The sequence below is a fragment of the Eretmochelys imbricata genome, chromosome 2 (genome assembly GCF_965152235.1).
Source record: "Eretmochelys imbricata isolate rEreImb1 chromosome 2, rEreImb1.hap1, whole genome shotgun sequence".
In the NCBI taxonomy this organism is placed as follows: Eukaryota; Metazoa; Chordata; order Testudines; family Cheloniidae; genus Eretmochelys; species Eretmochelys imbricata.
Genome location: NC_135573.1, coordinates 178,987,454 through 179,007,192, shown reverse-complemented (window position 1 = coordinate 179,007,192; position 19,739 = coordinate 178,987,454). Strand labels below are relative to the sequence as shown.

The 19,739-nt window shown below is 38.2% G+C and overlaps 1 protein-coding gene and 1 gene segment (V, D, J or C); one reads left to right on the top strand and one right to left on the bottom strand.

The window, feature by feature from the left end:
- The window catches only part of STARD3NL (STARD3 N-terminal like), a 39,026-nt gene extending 31,883 nt beyond the window's left edge, over positions 1-7,143 (top strand). For all 10 annotated transcript variants that reach the window (XM_077811017.1, XM_077811015.1, XM_077811018.1 and 7 more), the window contains 2 exons: positions 5,396-5,467; positions 6,621-7,143. In XM_077811017.1, the coding sequence (XP_077667143.1) occupies positions 5,396-5,448 (53 nt within the window). In that variant the 3' untranslated portion in view covers positions 5,449-5,467; positions 6,621-7,143. The remainder of the gene's footprint in view (positions 1-5,395; positions 5,468-6,620) is intronic.
- Positions 7,144-10,555: 3,412 nt separating this feature from the next.
- On the bottom strand, positions 10,556-17,854 carry LOC144261446 (T-cell receptor gamma chain C region C7.5-like). The segment is given in 4 exon segments: positions 10,556-11,222; positions 12,056-12,109; positions 13,644-13,949; positions 17,764-17,854. Coding segments are annotated over 4 exon segments (585 nt in total).
- Positions 17,855-19,739: the final 1,885 nt, after the last annotated feature.

Genomic DNA, 19,739 nt, shown 5'->3' with positions numbered 1-19,739 from the left:
AACACTGCAGAAATAAGACTTATCCATTGCTATAAAGCTTTACAATATGAAGTTACATTTATTTTGAAATCTGTCAGCTGGTCAGTTTGACAACTAAAATAATCTCTCAAATCCTTTTCTAGTAGTGTCAAGAAATATAAAACCTGTTCTTTAGATATCTGATTTTTAGATCTGTTTAGTTAAATAAGTTTACTGTTCAGAGAGGAGACATGATACTGATATATAACCTAATGAATGGAGTAGGGAGGTCTGAGTCCTATCATACATAATACAAAAGCAAGATGACAGTCAATTAAACTGAAAGGCCAACAAATTTAAAACAGATCAGAATTTGAGATCAAGGGATTTCCTGCTCTCATGTCATCAGAAAATCTGAACAGAAATAAGGGCTTGTCTACACTACTGCTTAAGTTGATGTAATTTACGTCGTTCAGGGGCAACGTAAGTTAGTTTCACTTAAAGCAGTGTCTATACCACGCTATGTCGGCAGGAGACACTTTCCCACCAACATAGCTTCCGCCTCTCATTGAGGTGGAGTAATTATGCCAATGGGAGAGTGCTCTCCTGTTGGCATAGTGCATCTTCACCAGACGTGCTATAGCGGCACAGCTGCGTCGATGTAGCATTGTAGTGTAGACTAGCCCTAAGTGTTATAGATAGATAAAGTGTAAGCATGCTGAGTTCTGTTGAGGCAAACTTCACTTGCATCTTAACTACACTTATGGTGCACCTCAATTGGGTCAGTGTAAGAGGTGACTAGACACAAGCCAGAAAGAAACAGCTTTACTATCTGATTCAAGGATGAGTTTGCAGGGAGTGCAGATACTGTCATCTGTTTACTTGTAGAATGAACTACAGCTGAATTCTTTAAGAAACAAATATGGAACCCCACAATACCACGCTAGTCATTTTTCAGAATAGGATTGCACTTTCATGCAGTCATGCTGTCTGTTCATACCTTTTAAAATATGAAATCAAATCAAATATTGTCATCTGCAAAATATTATAAATATCTTCTTGTAATCTTGTAAGGTGTGCTTTATAAATGCCTACTTTGGCATTATTTTTCACAGGTTAATTGAGTTGCTACCCTTACAGTTCCATTAGGGACTCTTCACAGCTCTCTGATCTGTCAGATGTGGGGGGTGAAACAAAAACAATTGTGTCAGATTTCTGTGAGGAGCTTATCTGTCAAGAATCTGGACTTCTGGTCTTGTTACAGTGTTGTAGATAGCTGGCTGAATGGCTTTTGGCACCAAGCAAAACAGTTCCTGGAAGTGATCCCATCTCAGTCCTTCTGCTGCTATCTTGCTGCTGCAGCAGGATCAGAGCAATGCAGTGGTCACCCCAGTGACTGGAGTGAGCCTGGTCCTTCCAGTGGCAGGCCTTTTCCATGCTTGCCCCAGGGCACCTACGGTGTTCCTTGGATGTATCCCAAGCCATTAAAATTAAACCCTGAATTTTTGGAAATCAAACTTTGTTTTTTGTTACTGAAAGTGCAACAAAGAGGAGAAAGTCTTTGCAGTTATTCATAGCTGTATTCCTGCACTAAGGAAATCTACATAGAATGCTTCAGTTCTCAGGTGCTTTGAGGAAGTGTTACAGGTTAGGAAATCTTTCACTGGGCTGAGAGAGAGGCTTGTACAGGATTTAGACATGGTAACAAAAGCTTCAATAACCAGCTGTAGGGTGGAGGTACCCGTAATAAGGAGCAACAACATAAAGGTCACACTGGCAATCTCTGTACAAAGGAGAAACTTACATGGGAAGATCACATATCCATTTTTTAATAACTTTGTACTGGTGATAAATTCAGTATTTTATGTCCATAAGGCTACTATTGACAGTTATTTTGCATGTTATGTGGAGGTTAATGTAGAAGTATCACTCAAGAGCAAGAGTGCAATATAATCAAGGATGATCTTATTATGATGATTTATAACTGAAGAACGGATATTAACTGCTGAATTTAGTATAAGGTTAAACTGTTTAGCATCATAGTATAATAAAGATAGCTGTCGTATAGTTCCATCTAGTGGTGGTAAGAGGCATTAGGACAATTTAGAGCACAGAATAAAACAGCTAATTGCTCCTGTACCCATATGCTTAGTCACCTGTTGTATCTGAGAGATGATGATATCTATCTAGTAGGTTGTAATTCTGAGACATTAAGAATACAGGCTGAGTATCAGAAGTATTGCATCGTTACCCTTGTAACCTTATTTTGAAATCCACAATGCTGCATTATTTCTTGCCTGTAGAATCATGTGAAGATGCATAGAGTAAAAATAAGTCATACAGGTAACTTTAAATCAGAAAATATTTTAGAAAATTATAATGTCCACTGGTTTAATCTGGTTTTCAGTAGATTTTGAGGAATAATGGCAGAAGTAAGCAGCCAGATCTAATCCAATCTAGTGGCACAAAAGCAGAGTTTTAAACAAAAAATTAGGGATATGCTGTCCAGTCTACTGCTACAGACAAGAGAATTGGGGTTTGATAGCAGCCTTTGAGACTGGGATTTTTAAAGTTCTGCTGAAGAGTATACTCATTCTAGAAATGATCCTTACTGCTGTCATGGATTAAAGCTTCCTTAGATTGTGTGAGCCAAGTTTATTGCACACACCAGGGGATCCTTGCATTCTTCCATTCCATCCCACATCCATCCATTCCATCCCTGTCTATCATCTTCCCATCCCTCTCTGTTTTAGGGACTCCCCCCAACCTCTTCCTGACAGGGATTCTGTGTGTCCCATTCCTCTATCCCTCCATGCCAGTGTCCATCAGTCTCTCCATAGCAACAGCTCTGTGTGCATCCCATACCAAAGTCCTTCCAATTTCCCTCTTCCAAAAATGATGTGCCCGCCATTCTTCCCTCCCCTTATGCAAGTTCCCCCAGGGGCTTTCTGTGAACCTCCATTGTCCCCTTCACACCAGGGGCTGTGTGCATGCCCCCACCTGCATGCCCTCCATTCCCCCCATACCATTATTATTTTTGTGAGAGGTGTATCATTCAGGGTGTCAATATGTTACTGTATTGGAAAGACAAGCAGAGGTTGGATAGGGTGTTGTCGTGCTGGAAGGTGTTATTCGGTGCCAGCAACCAGTTGTTTGATCTGTGGACTATTATAGAGGTGCTTAAAGTGTTGTTCCTTGTTTTCCCCATTCTGGTTTTCCAGTTTTCCTCAAAATAAATATGGGTCTGGCCTAGAATATTTCTTGGAATTTTAGAATTGAAAGATATTGAATTATGAACAGAGAAATGCCATCAAGTTGAGTGTAAGACCTTTGCAAGCTCAGCCAATAAATTTAAAGTCAGAAATAGTATAGACAATATCACTGGAGATATAAATTGATGACCATATTTTTCATTGTCAATGAGGAGAGACTAAAAAGAGAATGAGCAACATTGGGATATAATTAGTTTAAGAGATAATAAATCAGAATGTTTCAGTATATATCTAGGTGGTGGTCTAGAATGTCACAAAATAGTTTGCAGTCCATTGGGAAAGCTGGCAAATAAACATCTGATAAAATTTAAGGGACACTCTTAACTTGAAAATCATACGTTTGAAAATTCTGTACCTACTATTGCTAAAAGTAAAACCAGTGATTATTGTAACTAAAAGATGGTAAAAAAAAATTTCTCTATCAGTTCATTTCCTTTGTGTGTCTGATAGCTTTACATAGAGTTACTTTCAACGCTCCCCTTGCTAATCGGCTTCTTCTATGGTAAAAAGACCAATAGGAGAGCAGAAAAATCCTTTACACTTTTTTGTTTTTAAATTTTTAGGGCTTGTCTACATGGCATGGCCACATGCACCAGAGGGGTGTAAACTCTAGAGTGTTCTAAAATATTGCACTCTGCCCCTTAATGCACTCTTAATGCATGTTAATACAGTACTGTGTCATATGGGACGATATCAACACACAGTAGGGACCTTTTAGAGCAAGTCAACAGGGCAGTTAGAGTACAACACATAGGAGCACTTTACAGTTTACACCCTTCTGGTGTACTGTGTAGACAAGCCCTAGTGGAACATGGAATAGTTTTAAGTTAGTCCTTTCAAAAATGTAAAGCTGTGTCCCTTTAAGAGGAATAGCTCAGTTTCAGTTTACTGTACTTACAGCCCCTTTATCTTCAATAAGCAGCTAATGGTTGCTGAGTAACCATTGTGGTGAGAGCAGGTGCTAACTGAGCCAGGCAGCAGTTAGATTTTTACAGTTTCTTTTAAAATTCAACTTCAAAATAATAGAGGCAGTTAAGCCACGACAAAGAATTTTAATGATTTGAAGTAGTTTAGTTTAAAAAAAAAATCCCTTCATGCTCTGTGACTTTTTTACCACAGATTTCATGTGAAAAATATAGCATTACTTTTGTGGTCCACAATCTGGCTTAAAGATAGTGGCACAGATCTCCAGAGTAAGTTTCCCAGGCATTTTTCATCATAAACAGTTACAATCAAATGAGATTCTCACAGGAAAAATAACTGTCCAAGACACATACTCAAAGCTGGAATGGTTCAGAGGCTGAGAAATTTCTCACTGACCGCAAGCAGTGTTCAGTGCCAGGTGTGGTGGGAACAAAGGAATCTATAACTCAAAACATAGCTACAGAACTTCTGTTTGCTGGTCCGCATCTGACCAGTTTAGTATCCCTGTTGAGTTGGCACTAGATTCTGAAGGGACACTCCCTCCAGTGTGGCACAGTAGGTTGAGGTTCTAGGCGGGGGTATAGAAAGGGTCCACCTCCACTCTAAAGGGTTTACTGATTATAGATGTGTGTAGTACAGTGGTTCGAGCTTAAGACTGGGAGTGAAGTTCTCCAGAATTCTAACCCCATCTCTGATACTAATGCATTCTGTGATCTTGAGTACGTATTCCTGTCTCTAAAATGGGGTTAATAATTAACCAATGGTGGTCACAACTGTGCTGTGATAATTCTGATTAGTTCAGTCTTCACGTCATATAAATGGATACCATTATTTCAGTAATTGTGTTTGGATTACTAATGACCTGATGCTTATAAAATACTTTACTGAGGCCTTTACTAGCATTTCCATTTTACACAAAAATCTCTTATTTTAGATTAAACATCAACAGACCCCGGTCGTCGGCGGGTGGCATCGAACCCGGGACCACTGGAGCTTAGTGCATGAGCCTCTACTGCGTGAGCTAAAAGCCGTATGCCTCTTAGCTAAGGCTGCAGAGCAGACTCATTAATCTCTCTCTCTCTCAAGTGGTCTCAGTGCTACTAGCTGGGACAGAACACCACACCCACCCCAGTGTGTGGGTTACATTAGAAAAACCTTATCTTCACAATTTGAACTGGTTTTTTAATAAAGACTCTGAGTTTCTCTTACCAAACTAATAATGTTATTCTTTTCCTGTTTAGGATCTGATGAAGAATCTGAAGAAAAACAGGATAGTGAAAAACCAATTGTATAGCAACTATGAGAGATAACAGGCAAGTCCTTCTTTAGGGAAAATGTCTCTTGCATAAAAAGTCTTTTATTAATCACCTAGGAATTAGCCACAATCCAAATGGTTAATGCTGTTGGAACTGGCCTGTTTCTAATGTCTGAGATGGCTGTTAGGGAGCAGAAGCAGATACATCTGATTGCTGAAAGGGTGAATTAGGACCCACCTACAAGGAGTTCTGAGTATCCCCATTTTTCCTCTTCCTAGAGACAGCAACAGGTGAGGTCAAGGCACACTGGGTACTCTGGTAGGGTCTGAGATGAACTGTCATGGAGCACATAAAAGGAAGTGGGCTAGCCGTGTGTGTGCATCTGTTGGCCCCCTGACATTCCTCCCATTTCTCACCTTGGAAGATGGGGAAGAACAAGAAGTTAGAGGATCTTGAGTAGAAGAGAGAAAGGAGCAGAAGTTACTTTGAGTCCTTTCTCTTAGGTCGGGCCTACGCTGAAAAGTTAGGTCAACATAGTTGCTGTGAAAAAATCCACACATTAGAGTGCTGTAGCACCTCCGCTCCCCTCCCCCCAACGTAGACACAGCTAGGTTAATAAAAGAATGCTGCTGTCCCCTCGGGAGGTCAAGTTCCTACAGCCAGGGAAAAAACCCCTTCCGTTGCTGTAGTATCCATGCTGCGGTGCTACAGTGGTATAGCTATGGTGCTGTATCTGTAGTGTAGACATGACCTAAGTGTAGAATGTTGGCGGATTCTGTGTGTTAAAGTGTTTTAAACAACAGAAAGAAGAGGGACAGGAGACCATACCAGGGTCAGGAAAGGGTTTGGCTACTTGGTGTATGCCTTACGTTTTATGTGTTACCCTCTCTTAATTCTTAGTACAAATTATTTTCTTACCTATCAATTTTATTAACTATTGAAGAAACAGAATTCTTTCTATAATATTTCACAGTAGTCTTTCCCTCAAATGTGCTCACTGTACTAAAACTGATATTGTTTCTAATTGATGGGGAATTAATCCTCTTAAGAGGCTTAAGTTCCTACCTGTCTTTTTTTCATAGCTTATTTCTGATTTTTTTTTTGTGAGTAGTAATGAGATATTGCTCTCTCTTTTTGAGCCTCTCTCTCTCTTAATGTCCATTGTCTTGGATCCAACTCTATTCATCTTGACTTGTTTTATCTCTTACAGAGTGAAAATCTGAATCAAAGGCCATTAGGAAATTGCCTATTTTGAAACTGTAATGACAATGTCTGCAGTTGACTTATTGGTGGAACTGCTAACAAAAGAATTTATTTATTAGCGAGGAAAGAGGAGTGATTCCCGTGTACTATAATACCTCACAAAGTTGTTCTGTTCACATATATATATTAGACTGCCTCATGGCTGTTATGAAAAATTACTCATCCATATTGTATTCAGTGATTCTTGAAGTTGATCTTCTAACGACTAGGTAGCTACTAGAAAGTGTTGTGCTTGTGTAACTAATCAGTAGACCTGGTAATATATTGAAGTAACACTTCTGTATGATGGAAGTATATTTAATGATTGTTTGAATTCACCAGATAAAATTTATTTTACATTGTTAAATATTTGTCTTGTTAATTTTTACATTTTCTTTTTTTTTTAAACTCCATGCTTTTTTTTTAATGGACTTATGCACTCTTTGTAAAATAAAGAAAAATGTTAATAAAAACAATGTGACATATTGCGACATGTTTGTCTGTCCCTTCACGTAGTATGAAGACCTGCCTTTCCAACCTCCTTGTCTCTCACTGGGAAACAAATGGTCTATGTTGACTTTCATTTTTGTATAGATTTTATGGGACAGCACTGTAAAGTTAATTTATTCCTGCCTATTGTGACAGACTCGTGTGGTGGAGTGTAATCTCTAAATATAGCCTGTGCAACAGTAGAATCCTGTTTATTCAAGCAGGAGGCAAATGTGGAATTTATTCTAATAAATGTTTTGGACAAAGTTTTCAATGCAAAGAGTAAACAACTCTGTTTTGGTGAAGGGTTTCAGGAAATGAGCTTCTACAATAATTATGTGGATTGTGGGAGGGTGGAAACTGTAACCTACTTTAAAATGAAATTAAGGCCTAGGATATGAAAACTATTCACAGACAGAAAATCTATTCAGTTTTTATTGATAGTCTCCTTTTTAAGTGGCATTAGCCAGAGAAAACAGGAAACTTTAAACCTATGGGTGTGATTTTTGGGAGTCTCAGTTTTTGGGTGCTCAACTTGGGACACCTCAAAGGGGCCCTGATTTTCAGAAAGTGCTGAGCACCTGCACTTAAGGTGTCACAAATTGGATAACCCCAAATTACTAGTTACTTCAGAATCTTGTGCCATTTGGCTGTTAATTTTAACACCCAGGTGCATAACAGCCATGCTCCTATACCTTCTTATGTGGGTGTCCATGCTTTACTCAGGGTTTAATGAGTAGCAGGTGCCCTGTGATATGATAGCAGTACTTTCAAAACCTAGCCATACATTACCAAGTAGAAAAACAGTGAAACCGTAGCTTTTTTCACAGCTCTATAACAGCCATTAGCAGATCATATTTCATCCAGAGTTGCATGAAGCATTTACTTGAGGGGGAGAATAATCCATGGGTAGTTGCCATAACATGTATCGGTGTTTTGGTAGTGAACGTTACATTATTCAAGTTTTCTGTGTAAGAATCTTACTTGTGCTCTACTGGCAGACGTCACTGTATGGTGTTTATTTCTAGAAGTACCGCATGCTTCCTTCAGACTGTGAATCCCTTGTCATTTTTCTAGCATTTTTATCAACAATTGCTGTTTTATCATCAATGTGCGGTGGGTGGAATTTGTACATTATTCATATTTCTTAGTAACTGTTGCCCTGATTGAATGTGGATTGTCATTCTGGCACTGTGACCTATGAAATCATAACCGGTAGAAAATAGCTATTCAACCGTGTGTGTGGATACAGTATGGTAGGACGCTTGCGCTCATAGTTGACAAGATGGTTATCTCCTGAATGGTATTAACCTCACTAGACAAAATCTAACTTCATGTAATGACTTCATAGTAGGAAGGAGGAACATCAGTGCATGTAGCTTTCCTGCAATCCTCCTAGTCTTGCAGTGGTAGTCTATGTGCATTAATGTGCCTCCAACACACTGTAGATTAAACTGCACTATTTCTACAGATACCATGGTAATAGACTCTGAAGTGTTACTGTACTCTCTACATGTAACTCAGGCATGTCTTTGCATTACTTTGTATTTCCATTAGCTGTGGCTTGTAAATATGTATGTGGTGGGGCGCAGGACTGGCTGTGGTTTAACTGTCCTCATGTTATCTCACACACCAATCACAAGCTACCTTTTCTGAAACAGCAGTGACTAGCTTAGTTTATAGAATTTTCCACTAAATAACCACATCTTCCAGCAAACAAAATAACTCAAGCCTCAAAAATAAACAAGCCTTAAAACAACCCCCGGCTCCCATGTTCAGCATGTAAAAGTGCAGCAGGAGGTCACGTTCGGTGCTCATGAGCCATTGCAGCTGTGAAATTTGCTACCGCAAACTTGATAAACCTCAGTAATTGCTACAAGGTAACTTCACTCAGGGCTGGGGGTAAGCAAAGGCCTTTCCACAAGAAGCTTAAAAACATAAAAATATGTTCTGCTTATGGCTATGAACATAGCTCCCATAAAAACAAACAGAGAGGGCAGAATCGGCACTACAAATCTAATTATTGCAATCTAATTAATTTTTAAAAGTTTCCCCTCTTCCTGCTATCATGTTCAGGGTGTTGTGTAAACAAAATGAAATCATAGTACAAAATAAGTCTCAATGGTAAGTATTTTTGGTAAATATTTTTCTTTAAAACTCAGGCCTGATTCTGAGCTGAAGAGCTATGATAATTTACGTCAGCTGAGGATCTGCTCTGGTCAGAGCAAACTTGGCTTATTAATGTTAGTGGATTGTGCTATGTCTTCTTGTGTTCTGGACTGCAACAGCAGCAATAGGGGTGTGTTTCGTTTTGTTTTTCTCCAAAATATAAATGTGTACTAGAGTCCATCGTAATTGTATATAAAGTATTTGGTCCAAAGATAGCTTTGTAGGTATTTATTTTCACTTAAGCAGGCCAAGCTAGACAATTTAAATACCAGTATGTTTGAAAAGTTTCAAGGCTAAGACATTACCTACTGAATAAGGGCCAGACGCTCCACCCTTATATTGAACAGTACATAGTATCCTAATCTATAACTAATCCTGTTGATTTCATTGGGCAAATTACTCTAAAATGAGTGGGAATGGCAGAATTTGGTACAAAGTACTTAGTTTTCCTGCAAATGTTGCCATCCTTTGAAAACAGAAGTATTTTAGTTACAGTATGTTTTTCCCACTTCCCTGTTCCGTAGGAAACTTTTTTATTAAATTGTTTTGTTGGTTAAGTAATGGAAAACACATCCTATGTATGATTCGGGAAATAACACAATTGTTTTCTTTAAAGAATTTTAACCTCTTCAGAAGTAAATACAAGTATGCAGAACCTGTGTAATCTTCATACAGGATGTGGGAATACTAAGAACATAGCTGCACAGGCTATTAAAGATATACTGCTAATTGTGTATATATGTAAAATACAGCTAATATGATTTTTCCTATATGGATACTGCAAGCATTCAGGGCCCAATGTGGTTGTACTTATGCCAATAATTTGCCCAGACTTGGACAAAAATTTTAGAACAGATTAATATTAATGAAAATAAGGACTTGCAGAGTTTGGAGACGCGGAAAAGTTCAGAGTGATATCCGAGAACTCTTGCCTTTATTTATTGGTTTAAAATGAACTGTTTGAGCTTAAAGTATGCATTAAAGAGAGTATTTCACTTTTTGAAATTCTTTAGGCATGTACTGAAGAGGGTATATCCAGTTAAGATTGTATTTCATTCATTGTAACTTGTATGTTGTTAAAAGATATAATATGGAAGTTTGCCATGTATAAGGCAGGTGTGTGTGTTTAGCTTTACCATTCTTTTCCAGACTTGTGTATGTCTGCCTTGAAAAAACTGTTTAAAAAGTGTTTAGATTTCCTTTAAATAAATAAACTGGACAGAATATTTTGTAATGCTGAATTTTATTTAAAATACATTAATCTTTCCATTTTTAAAACAATTACTCATATTTCAAAGCCTTATTTTGTTTTATAAAGGAAATAAATGAAATTAATAGAAATGAAATGACAAATCATTTTAAATTACAGATTGGGACTCTAGCCCTGCAAATATTTATGGGACGAGTCTTCCCATTGACTTTGCTGAATGCAGTTGGCCTATCCACATCCAAAAAGTTCTTTGTGTGCACAAGTGTTTTTGCAGGATAAGAGCCTAAGAAACTGATCCTGCACTGCTTTGTGATGCAAAATTCCCATTGAAATCAAGGAGCCCTTTAAGTTCCACAGTTTCAAAATTAAAATAATAAAATAGAAAAAATGAACACGTGAAACTGTGCGCTCTTAAGCAGAAGAAGCCATCTGTGCAGAGAAATAACCAACAAAATCAAATTGAAATGCATGTCTTAATATTTAGAGCAAGGTGTTTCATATGAACAGGCTTATGGCAAAGCAAAGTAAATTTCAGACACAAATGCTGACATTGGAAGGTGTAAGAAGTTTAAGGTTTCTTTCCCTGGCGCTTGATTGGACTTCGCGTTCCGTACATGAGGAAGAGTACGATGACGTAGTACATGGTGCTTTTCAGGAGTAAGACAATGTATATTAAATACGCCGTCCTGTGCATGAAACTCACTGTAATAGCAACACAAGATTTAAAAAAAACCCAGTTAATGGTGCATATTCTACAGCCTCAAAGGAAAAAAAAGTATAAAACCATGTGTCTGATAGTGGAAGGTCTATACAGTAATCAACTGCAGTAACTATATTGGTTAAACAGACTATGCATAAATGAGTGTGTCTGCTAACCAGGTCTACATTCCGAATATACCTGCTCATTCAGCAGAGCTGGTAGAAAAGAGGCACTCTCAATGCTGGTATCGCTACTGTCTGCTAAGGAGTAGGCATGATGCTAGTGCTTCTGGCACTGACAGTTTACAGAAGAGTGTTGCCATGATTTTAGGCCAAAATTTTCAAACCTGGATGCTTAAGTTTCTTCTAAGTCCATATTCAAGCAGCTAAATAAAAGTGGTTTGATTTTAAGACTTCTTGATCACCCACAAATTATACTGAAATCAGTTGGGTCATCAAGCATTCAGCACCTTTACACACCATTTGAAAATTTTGGCCTTGGATACTTTTTATAATTTAACATGTTACGTATTAGATTAAAGAACAGTTGCATGTGTTGGCTAAAGAAGAATGACACACGTGGCATGTTAACAGAGCACAACAATTCCCACCGAAACATGTATTTCAGCAGAACCTCTACAGTGTTTAACCTGAGCTGCCCATGGGCATTAGTTACTGGACACACTGCAAATGTTAACTTTCGGCAGTGTTCCACATCGAGAATAGTTATGTGTGGACTATTTACAAGAGAATATTTTCATTTTTGTCTGAACCATATGAAATAGTGCTTAATTCTTAAGTATATTGTAGAGAGAATGAGAATTGGACACAATTACCTGTGAAAAGTCTGTTGGTACAGCCTGCTGTGGTTTGAGTCACTACGGAGGTGTCTGCAAGGATAGAAGCATAACATGTAAAGAGGGCTTTAATTGTCAAATGGGATTCTTGTTGAAAATTAACACACCCATTTCTTGACAGAAGTTCAAAGAAAAAAAAGATGGTAAAAGTATTATAACTACAGTGACTCAAATATTGAAAGTTAATATTATAAAAAATGAGCACCGAGATTCCATCCAGAGTAAATGCTCTGTAGCACGTAGCTGATGTACAAAACCAACTAGAGATAAAACTGGAAAAATGCATATGCTCCTGCAAGTGAGTACTTGTATGCCTTATATCGAGATTTAGGTACTGATGTTGCAATGAGATCAGTCAGTGCAAACCTCTGTGCCTGTTAGGAGCTCACTTGAAGTCTTTGGCATTTGCATGGGTGCAGAGGTCTGGACTAGCCGATCTGATTGCAGGTTCTGGACGTTGGCCCTTCTGTGTATGCAAGTTTCTGTTCATGTCGAGCCAGATGCATTTTGTCCCACCAAATTACTCAGTTGTGTTTGCCCCTTTGGAACGTGTACGTATACTTGGGGGATAAAAACCTGGCCGCCTGAGGCAGCCTGAGATTGTTGGCATTCTGGGTAGGGGTGATGTTGTTTAATAGCTGTACAAGAGATAGAAGAAAATAATCCTGATCAGCATACAGTCTAAGGCCCATGTTTTAGGCATTTTGGATGTGCAAGGGGGGTGGTGGTCGGTGGTCAATAAGCCTATTTTTCCATTGTATTTGAAATAGATAAATTTGTATATGCTCTTATTAATTGCTTCCATGCTGACTGAGACCTGGGGGTAAGATACATACTGCAAATCAATAAATAACCTTAAAATATATTTTTAAGGCGCTTTGAGATGGCACTTTGAGAACTGAAATGTAAGGATAATGGGCTAGATTCTGAGCTAATGTCAATTGGCCTGGTTCTATTAACTTGACTAGAGCTATGCCAGTTTACACCATCTGAGAATCTAGCTATCTGTGAACAGAAGTTGGAAAAATACCTATCCAGTCAAAAGAATGGAGAAAGATTTTGTTCTTAAAGATCTGAGATCTGGTAGAGATAAGAACTAAACAAATCTCTTAATTTATTTTCTCTTTCTCTTGCATTATCTTTTTCATTTTGGTTTGTGTAATTCTTCTGGTCTGCTGCAACAAGTTAGATGCTGTGTGTGTTATTACTTTTGTTGCAATATGTATCACTTGTTCAAAACCAAACACTGTAGGCCGGGTCCGTGGCTGGTGTAAATCTACAGAGCTCCATTGATGTCAGTGGCGTTTTGCTGCTTTACACTAGCTGAGGAGCTCAGCCAACATTTTCAGTCATTATAGAAAGATTTTAAATTGGGGGAGAGGAGCCAAAACTGAGCTTCTGATGGAGAAGCTTCAGTGACAGCCAGCTTATGGAGAGATGGAAACTAATAGTGGCCTGGAGAGCGCAAACCCTTTCAGGAACAGTCATACATTTTACTGTTTTATTGTAAAGAAACGGTGAACTCTTTAAATATATATAGCACTAGTTTTCATAATATAGTATATACCTGTAGATTTGATAGGGACAAAACCTTCTTTGTGTTCATGTTGATATTTGCAGTGATAATTCTTGCCGCTATTTTTATCTACGGTCAGCCAGCTGCTTATTGAGTATGAAAGTTGATTGTCATCAGGGGGCCAAATTTCCCCATGCACTGCATTTTCCTCTGCATTCTTCTTGTCGTCTTCCCAAGTCACCTTAATGACATTTGGGTAAAAATCCTCAATAAGGCATATGTGTGTTACTTTCCCATCTTGTTCAGTAGAAGGAGGCAGAACCTGGATCTTCGTGGGATCGAGTTTTGCTTCTGTCTCTGGATTCATTTTAGAGAGAGAAATGAATGTGTTAGAAATTAAGTAAATTCAGAATTGCAGTATACATGGTATGCTGTGCTTTTGAAACAATAAAGAATTCACAGATTTGAAAGCGGAAGAGAGGCAATTTCATTTCTTGAATCCAACCCCTCGAACTTGCACTCAAGCCCACAATCTTAACTCTGAGTTCAGCATGTGAACAATATTCTGTTGCCAAATGTATTTGAACTATTTAAGTCTATAATATATTGTTACTGCATATTAAATTGTGAAGGTAGGAGTAAATTATCCACTTATGGGATACAGCTTTAGGGAGCTGGAATTGCAGAAGTTTACGTGCTAGAATTGAATGCAGGTTTTTGTGGAACAGAAAACTGCCTACTAACTTTATGTTCTGGTTCATTTCAAAACATTTGTGACTTTGAAAATCTCCCCTTTATTTACCCAAAATGTGTATGTAAAAGACACCACGATAATGAGAGGAAGGGTACAGCTACCCCACAGTAAAAGACATGACCACAACTGGCCCAAGTCTCCTGATTCTGACTTGCAGGGCTGGGGTTGTGCTGCTAAAAATTGCAGTGTAGATGTTTAGGCTTGAGCTGGAGCACAAGCTCTGAAACCCAACAACAGAGGTGGCCTAAGAGCCCAGGCTCCAGTCAGAGCCTGAATGTCTGCACCGCAGTTTTTAGCACCAAAGCCTGAGCCCCACGAGCCCAAGTCAATTGATCCAGACTCAGAGACTTGGTGTAACGGGATTTTTATTACAGTGTAGATGTACCAGAAGGGAAGGGTATTAAAGATTCCACAAACCTTTAAGGCCTCTCTCTTTAAGAATCACTAGAATATTCTATCAGGAGATAAATTTGCCCTGAACTATCTGCATTTACTATTTAAGAACCTGGGTTAGCACCTTTAAAAAGAGAGAAAAGTAATCCACACTAAGAAACTGAACCTTTGTGAAAACATTTTTTATCAATTTTTCACCTTAAAATGATATAAGAACACACAAGATATATTCTAGTGCAGACCCAGCCGATACAACTTCGGGGAAACTGTTGCTGAACACCATTTTGGGAAATTACAGTAAATACAGTAACCTGTATCCCTCAATGACAAATATCAATTACAAAATTAGCAAGGATGATACATCCTGAAATGACTTTGTTCATGTATTTGGCCGGTGTCATGGAGCGTTATGCATAATGCTCAACACTTCTGAAAATCAAGAAACTTAAATGCCCAAATAAGTATTTAGGAGCCTAACTTTAGTCAACCACTTTTGAAAATCTTGATTCTGAAGCATTATTAACAATGGAGCTCTCAACAGAGCTCAGCGATCAAATCTTTGCTGAGGAATAGAGCTGTGGCTCTCAAACTGGTGACCCCTTTCACATAGCAAGCCTCTGAATGAAACCCCCCCCCCCTTATCAATTAAAAACATTTTTTATATATTTAACATCATTATAAATACTGGAGGCAAAGCAGGGTTTGGGGTGGAAGTTGACAGCTTGCGACCCCCACACCCATGTAATAACCTCGTCACCCCCTGAGGGGTCCCGACCCCCAGTTTGAGAACCCCTGGAATAGAGGGAATGTTGAATTTTATTTCATCCCCAAGTTTGTGTAAGTGCATGAAATAAGACTGAACCAGGTCAGAAAAGACTTCCCTACCAAAATCATGATCTGTCTGCTCCTGTTATATGGCTGACAGTAAACGATACATTTTTTTAAACAGTATATTGAATTTACTAGTAATCACAAGAAGTGAGCAGGTTGAAAACACATCTACTGCTGCTAATTTCAAATCCCTATTTGTCATTGTGGGATACAACCAAGAGAATAAGGTTCCCAACCCAGCTAACTGCCAAAGAAGTATTCTCTGCAGAACAAGGCAACGTTCTCATGTTATAAATGTGCACCACAAAGAAGAAACGGAAGGTTGTTGATATTTCAGTAGTGTCAAAGGTCCCCAAATGGGCACCATGTATTCTGTGCGTTTTCTATTTGTTCCAACACTTAATTGCAGGTGAAAAATTAGAGGCCATTTAACAAAATAGTTGGCCTATACTCCACAAAACATTTAGTTGGAATTTTTAAAGGCAGTAAGAAGGGATTTCGGTGCCCAAATCCCTTTCAAATTCAGGCTCCTTTGATAATGTCAGCCATTGTCTTTAGTCAACTGAGACACAAATAGATTAGGCCCTGCTCCCACAAAGTCTTACACATGTGCTTAATTTTATGCTTTGTGAGTAGTCCCCCTGATGTCAAAGCTTGTGAAGGTTCCTTTTCTAAAATGGTTTCAGCTTATTTTTGTGCTGTCTGGCTATTCTAGAGTTTTCTGAAACTACTTGGAACTGAACCAGACTATAACCTTGTAATTAGAGTTGTGTCAAAAAGGATTTAAAATATCTTGAAATTAGAAGGAAATAGATAGCTGAAATGTAAGACTACCTAACCAAGAAAAATCTCTTCATTAAAGAACTCCCTCACTTTGGAAATTGTCACCAATTTAGGGAATTGATTTTTCTGTTCTTTTCAATTTTGATCCTCATGCTCCAGCACTAATTAGTTCAACATTTGGAGCTCAATCTTACATTCCAAATAAACGATAAGCACCCAGGAATACAGGATTGGGCTTGACCAGTAGGTTTACCAAATGATTTACTCACTCAAGTCTTGTTTGTATTCAGAAAACCTTTACATAGCTTCGTGCCCAGTGATGTTGTGCTTTGCAAAAACGAATGATTATTTCTGGCATTTCTCATTAGATGTTTTTAGAAATTGGAGTCACGTTTACATGTTGATACTTCTGCAAGCATGTAGTTTTTTGTATTTGTAAATGGTTAGATGGGTGTCTATCCAATATAAAATCTGAATTTTGTACATATATAAGCAGCATGTGTGTGCGCATAAATGGGCAAAATCTGTTTTAACTATCTCGCCTCATTTTAGGCGAGATATAAAACCCCTTAAGGCCAAAGGGCTTTTTTCCGTTGGCTTCAATGGCCTTTGAATAAGACACTTTAAGAAGATAAGACTCTTAATTTCCAAGTCAATTATAGTTTCCAGTGTGGAGCTACTTGTTGTTTTGGTCCAATTTAACTTTTCAAAACACCTCGCTTGTCTAATTTATTTAAGTGGAATTTTTAACAAGGAAGGCATGCTGTAAAAGAATACACATGATATACTCTTACTACTTTAAATATCACTTCTCTTTTTTAAGACGGCAATTTACTTTGGGCCCTTTGGCTTCCCTCCTTGCTCAAAGGAAATTCCTATTAGTTTCAATGGGAGGTTTTCTAAAGGGAGAATTGCAGGGTTAAGTTGTAATTGACTCAGTGCTACCTCTTTTTGTGTGCGTTTGCAATCTGCATGCCACTTACAGGTAAACTATCATACGTAAATAATGCTGATGTTTGAGAACAAAGTCCTTTATGCCGTCAGAATTTATTAAAAAATAAGTAAATGGTATGCTTGTAATTTTAATTTTGCATTATGTGCTTGGTCCAGCAAAGCGCTGAATGCTCCTATGAAGTTCTGAATGCTTCTCATTTCCCACTGAAGCCAACGGACATTGAGGGTGCTCAGCATCTGGTATTATTTACACCCAAAAGAGAAAAGGATTGTTACGACATTTCTGTTGCTAGCCAGTGACTTATGGTTTCATTAACATTAGTGTTGTTAATAAATTATTACACTCATAATAAAATTTTAGCCAGTGTACATTCTTGCATCGAGATAAATGATTGAGCTTAATTTGATGGATTTTGCCATTATGAAACGTTTAAAATAGTTTGTCTGAAAACTTACTAGTTACGACAAGTTTTGTGCCAGTTCCAAAGATTTTCGCAGCTCCCACAGTGTTACAACTTACAACAAAAACTGCCCAAGGCATGTCCATTCCGAGGGATCAGATCTGAACAAATATTGCTAAATAGGCACAACTGAGAGCCAGTTAATTCAAGCAAGGAAATGGTGGAAATTTCAATACATTGAGCTTACACTGGTATTTTCAAATACTATATATTAATATTAATCAATACCGGGTGAGCTTACATTGGTGTTTTCAAATACTGTATATTAATATTAATTTGGTAGCTTTTAAATTCTGTTTAAACAAAAATCATTCATTTCACTGACAGAGAGGATCTGTTTGACATTTGAGACTTAATGTTGGACTTGTACCTATTTTCTCTTGCCTAGTGGATTGATGGAAAAGGGTATTTCAGTTAAGTTCTGCTGGATGCTCAGTGTTTTTGTCCCTGTACTGCCAGAGTGGTCAAATGGGTGCATTTTTAAAATGCCAAAATAAATAAACATATCATTAGAAAAAATACTCATTTTACAGTAGACAGTGACCTATCTTCTTTTCTCAAGACGTTGTCATGACATCTTTCCACCCACTAACTTCTTACATCTGCTGACTAATATGTACTTGTGATATGAGATGCTAAATCCTGGTCACTGCACTAAGCTGAGTAAAGGGGGTTTCTCTAGGAGAGCTACGTGATGGATGGGAAGATGAAATCTTTCCCCCAACCTAGCTAGAGCATCATAGTCCAGGAGCTTCAGTAAAGTCCATGCAGTTGGCCACCCACTGAGCAGGTGTTTTGGCCAGTTGATTTCACTAGTGTCAGACCCACTAGCCATTCCATGCCCTCACCACTCCCCTACCCCCGATCCCCACTGTTCTTTGGTTTACAGGGGTACCCTAGTATTGCCTCTTTGGCTTGCACCCTGCACTGGATGTTCTCGTGGTCTGAGGCATTGACCCCTACACAAGAGAACAACCCAGCTTTGACTCAGGATGAGTAAAATACCCCTCTATATCAATAATTGTCAATGTGATCACTCATCTGTTTTACTCTCAACTCTGTACATTAACCTCATATTTAGATAGTAAAGACATTCATTCTTCTACTGTAGATTGCATATCACGTTTCCATTGTCCGTTATGCTTTTTGAATAAATTGTGCTCTGCAGTCTCTAATTTTATATTATCACATATAATTTTTTTTCTATGCTACCAGAGAACTTACTTGAAACAACGAGCTTTGTGCCAGAGCCGAAGACTTTGATATAATTGTTGTCACTGTGTTCATGTGCTTTGCAAAAACTCATGGGCCAGATCGTCAGCTGCTGCAAATCAAAGGTGCTCCACTGAGGATCTGGCTCATATAGCTTCCATATGGTCCAATATAGCTTCATATTGTTTGATGTGCAATTGTGAACAGAAGTTGATAGAATCATTTTAATATACTAGGCTTGTGATTTAAATGGCTTTTCCTTACAAAATGGCAAATGCTTGATCCTGTATTCCTCTGACACCCCAAACTCCAATAGATTGCACTGGATGTTTGGAGTACTTCAGGAGTGGACATACACAATAAGTCAAAAACTTCAAATGCATTAGAATTTCCTCAGGCTGGGATCCCTCAGCATCACTTGAAATTTCAATTTTTCTTCTAAAGTGAATTTAGTGCTTGCGAAAGGTGCCAAACTGACAGCACTGGAAACTGCCTACATTGAAAATACTTTAGCATTCTACAACAGTGGCCCAGTGCTTAGTAATGCCATTGTAAAATGTGATGGGTGATTTTGGACCATTGCTGGAGAATCTGTTTTATTTCATGATGGATTTCTCACCTGGTCCAAACAGTGTATTTGAAACCTATTTGCAAAGGTCACCTTTAAAGGATGAGATGGTAAATTATTCTTAATATCCCTTAAATTCTTGGTATTTCTGCTAAAAATGCCAGCAACAGTGTCTATCGTGATGAAGTTTT